This window comes from Pomacea canaliculata, linkage group LG9 (assembly GCF_003073045.1).
Source record: "Pomacea canaliculata isolate SZHN2017 linkage group LG9, ASM307304v1, whole genome shotgun sequence".
Lineage (NCBI taxonomy): Eukaryota > Metazoa > Mollusca > Gastropoda > Architaenioglossa > Ampullariidae > Pomacea > Pomacea canaliculata.
In genome coordinates, this window is record NC_037598.1 from 17,066,330 (window position 1) to 17,072,241 (window position 5,912).

The following is a 5,912-nucleotide window of genomic DNA, read 5'->3' on the forward strand; positions in this document are numbered from 1 at the left end:
AGGAGAAGTAGAGATAGAAGTGAATGCCCATTGTCCATGTAGCGTGGGCGGCCGATGTGTCTCCTTCATACACAAGTTGTGTGTGATCAAAACTCAGCCAATGTAACATTCCCAGTGGAAGTTTTTTTTCTTTTTATTGTCGAAAATGATTGTTAAAAGTAATCTTACTAACAGGAACTTGCTCATACAACAACCCTTCTCATCTAATCACGAAATGCGAGAGCTATCGCACCAAGAAAGAAGCCGGGAGTCTGGTGGATGCCCTTTGCCTTCCTTACACCCCACATCGCCTTGTGTTGGTGGTGTGGTACGCCAAGCAGCCTTACACAAGACAGAAGGCATAATAACAGCCACCCTTGTTTCCGGTGCCTTCAAGCCCCTGCAGCAGCTCTCAAGTTGCTGGTGTGAACTGAAAGAGGAGAGGATTTGGGCCGAGGAAGCGGGAACTTTACAAGAGGAATGGCGGGAGGGGTGTTTTTGAAAAGGAGGAAGGGTGAGGCGTGTGCAGCCCCAGTTCCGAGCCACTCGGCGTCAGAGGGCAATAAACTGCTGTAAGAGACAGGAAACGCGCGGGAGAGCACCAGCACCCCCACCTTCTCCATGACCTTGTCCCCCACCGAGCTGCTGATGCTGCACGAATAACCCGTGTAAAGGAAGGTGATTTTTTCGATTTGTGCCGGGTTTTGTGGGATCAAACCCACGTACGTCTTAAGTCAAAAACTTATCTATACTGGAAATACTGTCTCTTGGAATCGACTGCCCCATAAAATATATTTCAAACACTGTAACCTCGAGAAACCTTACACTATACTTCTTGTATTCTCTCTCTTAACTTTGATCCTGATGCCTAAAAATATCGCTAACCAACAGAAAGATGCCAGGAAGTAGATTCACATGTGTCTGAGATAACAACGGAACAAAGATTTAATGAAAACGGACATATGGTAAATGAGACTGGTAAATTTGGGTTTAATTTTATAACTTGTTTAATCATGATTGCCAACACATGTTTTAAAATAACGATGCAACTGAACACACTGTGACAAATTTATATCCTCACACAAACATCTAAATTCTAAACAAGTTACAAGACACCCACCAATGAATGCTATGGCATCTGGGAAGAACGAGGACAGGTTCTGTGACCAGTGATCACTAATGGGGATCTGCAGGTACTTAAAGTTGCCATCTTCTTCAAACATGTTGGGTACGTTTGGAGTGACGTTCAGAATGTAATGGATACCATTCTTCTTTAACTGGTTTAAATCAGCAGAATTCTTGGCATTGCCGAGGTAAAGATACGGAAGCACTTCAACTGGGAACGGAGACATGTGAGGCGTGTTCTCCAGTTCTCCGCCCGAGCTTTCACTAGAAGCGTAAGCTGAATCTTCAGATATCCTTAGATTACACAGTCCCAGGATAGTATTGTCCGTTACCCCTTCAGACTGGCAATACTCGGGGAATCGTTCCTCGAATGTTGAAAATCCTCCTGAAAATTGAAAAAAAGAAATGAGATAGGGGTATTGAAGTTTTCGATATATGTGTTCTAGTAGTGATTACATTTTCGACTAACACTCATGGATGAAACAGACCATAAACACTCGCATACGTACCTCCAACTAGGTGGCTATGATCACCCCCCCCCCCCCCCTCATACCCACAACAAAAATTAATGACGATGGGGGGTGGGGGGAAGAAAGCCTCAAAGCCTCGATGGTTTCTTCACTACTGGTTATTTAAGAACGTCAGCAACAACAATAACAAAATGCCACTGAAAGTGTTTATTTTTTGCTTACATTTTAAATGTTGAAAACATTATTTGCTAACCGGTGTTTTCGTAAGGCTGGTTCAACAAAACGTTTCCCCCGACATGCGAGCGTCTGCCTTGTAATGTATGTTAATACAAAACGCTTACCGATCAAGAAGGAAACCTTGTAGTCGTCCTGTCGTAGTTTTTTGACCAGCAGTGTGAGGACACTGGACGGGTTAGCGTTGAGGTCCGTGCTGCAGTCGTCGTACAACACGATGACATGAGACTTGCAGAGTTTGGTGAAGCGCTCCTTGGCCTCGTTGTTCTGAATGACTGACGTCACATTCAAGCTGCCCCGCTTCAGCCGTTTGATCATGAGAGTGGGTAGAGTAACGTTGATGGCTCCCCGAATGTGGGCACGGCAGAAGTCGACCTGTGGCCGGCAGTCCAAGAGAATCACCTTACCATTGTTTCTGACCTCGTCGCGAAGGCGCTCGGGACTGCAACAGTCGGTGGTGTCGCAGCTCATTATGCTCACAGATTCGCGTGAAGGCATCTGAAGGCACTAAACAATCCAGAGGCTAGGCGGTAATCACAAAGCGGGCTGACAGACACACAAGCGTATCAAGACGAGAACACATCCCCTTTCTCAGTAATGAAGACTAGGAGAAGCCAGTGTAATAAATAAACAAATACCGTTTCTTGAATCGTAGTAAACAAGGCTCGTGTCTACTCCTCGTTCACCACCTGATTAACAAACGGAATCAAGCTACCTATATCTGCTTTCAACAGACAATCGTCACTATGCCAAGGTGGTAAACACACTGCGAGGAAGCGGAGCCGCTATGCCACACTTTATATTCCCTGGCGAGATTTGTTCTCCCGCACCCTTCTCGCTCGCGCACGCACCCGGTCGATGTACCTCAGCCTGCGCACGCGTACTGCCCTCTCTCGCGCGCAGTTAGCCAACAGCAAATCAGCACACTGGCCTCCAACCTTCAGCCCACTTATCATTCCAAGACTGACAGGTAAACAAATAGCAACAGCTCAGACTTCAACCAATCACAAGCTGGAAAGCTTTTTTGGCTCCTCCCTGGACGCCAGCGTGTCTCCTCCATATATGGAATAGGTAATGATTTAATATGATGACATCGCTGCTGCTTAAAATATCGTCCAGTAAGAACCCTGGGAGTTTACGCGATCTTCTAAAAATATAAATGTCACGTGATAACTTCTTCCGCCCTAGGACTTTGGGACGCTGCCAAGTCATGGCGGCTCTTGGTTGTGAATGATCGCTCATAGGAGTTGACAAGCAAGGCCCATTTCATTCAGGTTTGCTTAAGGGGTGGCTCTGTACCCCCTCTAGCCCTGTGTGTGTGTTGTGCGTGTATGTGTGTTGTGGACGGGGGCAAGTCGCTCTGCGCAGTAACCGCTTTAAGGGAAGTTAAAATCCTTGCGTCACACACACACAACAGAAAGAATTTCACAAGGACACTGTCATCCTGCTGTCATCTTTGCGTGCTCGTGTTCTCAAGTATACCGTGCTACATAGCTGATGTCTCCCTCAAACACTTTCTGCTGTCATCTTCTAGTCGCAGTCTTTGTTGATATGTTTTAGTGTTTGTATGGACTGTACGTTTTATCTTAATTTTTATATTTTATATATCTGCATATTATCTTTATTTTTATATTGTGTATATCTGTATAGTGCGTTGATCTGTTCAAGGAAAAGCACTGTATACAAATTTTATTATTTATACTTTATTTGTATCAAGGGTATTTTAATTCAGTAATTGACACGTCAGCATAGCGAACAAATAAAATAGGTGTTTAAGAAATTTGATACTCGTGTGTGAAAGATGGGTCAAGACAAGAGATTTGTAAAGCTTTCTCTTCAAGATGACTGTGCTTTGGATGCCTGCATCTGATCCTTTCTGTCTGGGGTTATGAGGGCGTGTGCTCACTCCTATCTCTAAAAGACGTCTGTCCAGTCGATATCGTTTTTCTGAATCAGTCATTCGTCCCTTTTCTGGTACATGTTGTGGGGAGCACATTGATAGAGTGGCAGCTGACAAGACCGGCCACTTACGCCTGCACAGAACGACCAGTCCAGTCTTTGATGTTCGTGTTAGCTCTTCCTCTGGCCACCACGACGTCGACAACCCTCCAAGGTACCTTAAAGAACAGTCTTCGACAAAGCTATGTGCCAAATGGCCAAGCCAGACCAGTTTTACGACACTTGACTGTCGCAACTGGAGGTTGCTGGTGTCACGAGTGTGGGGCAATCGTGCGTCGTACAGAGTACATGTAGTGGTTTTATATTTTTTCTACATGAGATCCGAAGCAGCCTCCTTAGGCATGTTGCTCTCGAATGCCTGAATTCCCCTCTCCGTATCGGCTAACATAGTCCATGTTTCACATCCTTAGAGCAGGATCGGTACTACAAGGCATTTGTTCAGATTGCACTTTGTAATAAACCTGATACTATGGCTGTGCCAGATCCTGTCCAGTCTACCCATTACCGCTGTTGCTGTTGCCATCCTGAAACGGATATCTGGCGTGGAGCTGTCGTCTTCGGAGAGGGTGGCTCCCAAGTACTTAGAGCTATTTACCACATCGAGCCGTACCTTGTTCATATGGATCTCTGCTTTTCAGTTGCCAGTGATCATAACTTTGCTGGTCTCCTTTCTACATGCATTCAGTTTGTCAGTTTGCTGGTAAGATCTTGGAGTTCTTTGTTAGTAGATTGCTAACAGGTCTTTTGTCATCTGCAAAGCATAGATTGCAAATCATCTTTCCACCAATGAAAATGGAAGTGACATGTTAGTAGAGGGTTTCGAGCATGATGTTCTCCAAGAAGATATTAAACAGCACGGGTTATAGGGGGCACCCTTATAGTACGCCTACTGTAGTTCAAAAGTGAGCTCCTATGCCCGGCAGTACTGCGCTCGTTCAGCTATTATACAGTGCTTCAGTAGCTTGGACGAGGTTGAATTTTCGCATCACATACCGTAGCCCCTCGTGCCAGACTCTATCGAAAGCCTTCTTAAAGTCTATGAAGCTGTGATAGAGGTCTTGTTGATGCTAAAGGTGCTTCTCTATCAGGATGCGACAGTTAAAGATGAGCCAGCCTGCTCTTCTGCCAGCAGTTCCTCCACGGTGGTGCTGATGCGTTTCTGTATTACTGTCAGCATGACGTTTCTTGGGTGGCTGATAAGGCTTAGCACAGTTCTGTAGTTCTGGCACTGATTGCTGTTTCCTTTTTAGGGACGGGTATTATTAGTGACTGCGTCCATTCCTTTGGAAATTTTGCATTCCGATACTCTTTGGCAAAAAATAATAGGAGCATTTGTAGTTTCTTCGCCACCTTGCTTAAGCAGATCAGCTTGAATGTTTTCAATGCCAGGCGACTTTCCTCACTTTATATTGTGTACAGCTCTTTCGACCTCTTCCTGTAGGACTGGTAGGTCTGCAGATTTGCTGACTCTAGTCTGGTTGTTTTGAAAGATATTAATGTCTGTTTTCAGCTGGAATTTGTGCATGTCTTTGCAGCATTCGATCCATCAGTTAAGGACAGCATTGCTTTTTATGAGAAGGTGGCCATTGTTGTGCATGACTGAGGCCTTGCGTTGACCTGTCCTTGGTGAGGTTCCTTAATAGTTGATACACCTTTCTTCTGTCACCTGTGCCATCCTTCCTGTATGGTCTAGCAGTGGGTCTCAGTCCAGTTTTCCCTGGCTGCCTCCATCCCGATCTTGAAGGCACAGTTCACTTCTTTGTATTTGAAAGCTGCTTCTGGTTTGCTTTACGTTTCTCTCTTCAAGGCCCTTCTTTGATCACAGAGATCTAGGATGTCGTTAGTGACCTGTGGTTGTTTCTTTTTTCTTTGACGCCTTAGAACTTCCTGGGCTGTTAGCAGGAGCAAATCTTTGATGTTTCCAGCGAGGATGTCTACATCAGAGTCCACCAGTGCGGAAAATTTACGGTCTCATTGAAGACCTCTAAAACATTTAGTCCAAACCAAAGCGAATTCAGGGGTTGTTTGAGAAGTGCTTCGCTTTCATCTTCAACTTCAGGCTCGTCGAGACAAGACCATGGTCGCTGTCTGTGTCAGCGTCTGGATGCGTCCTCGTCTTGGCCTTGATGATGCTCTGGGTGTCCT

At 45.4% G+C, this 5,912-nt stretch overlaps 1 protein-coding gene across 1 annotated transcript in view; it reads right to left on the minus strand.

Annotated features, from left to right (window-relative positions):
- The window catches only part of LOC112572459 (dual specificity protein phosphatase 7-like), a 3,721-nt gene extending 1,015 nt beyond the window's left edge, over nucleotides 1-2,706 (minus strand). Inside the window, exons 1-2 of the mRNA XM_025252153.1 lie at nucleotides 1,916-2,706; nucleotides 1,100-1,489 (exon numbers count right to left, since the gene is read on the minus strand). Of these exons, the coding sequence (XP_025107938.1) occupies nucleotides 1,100-1,489; nucleotides 1,916-2,306 (781 nt within the window). The 5' untranslated portion in view covers nucleotides 2,307-2,706. The remainder of the gene's footprint in view (nucleotides 1-1,099; nucleotides 1,490-1,915) is intronic.
- Nucleotides 2,707-5,912: the final 3,206 nt, after the last annotated feature.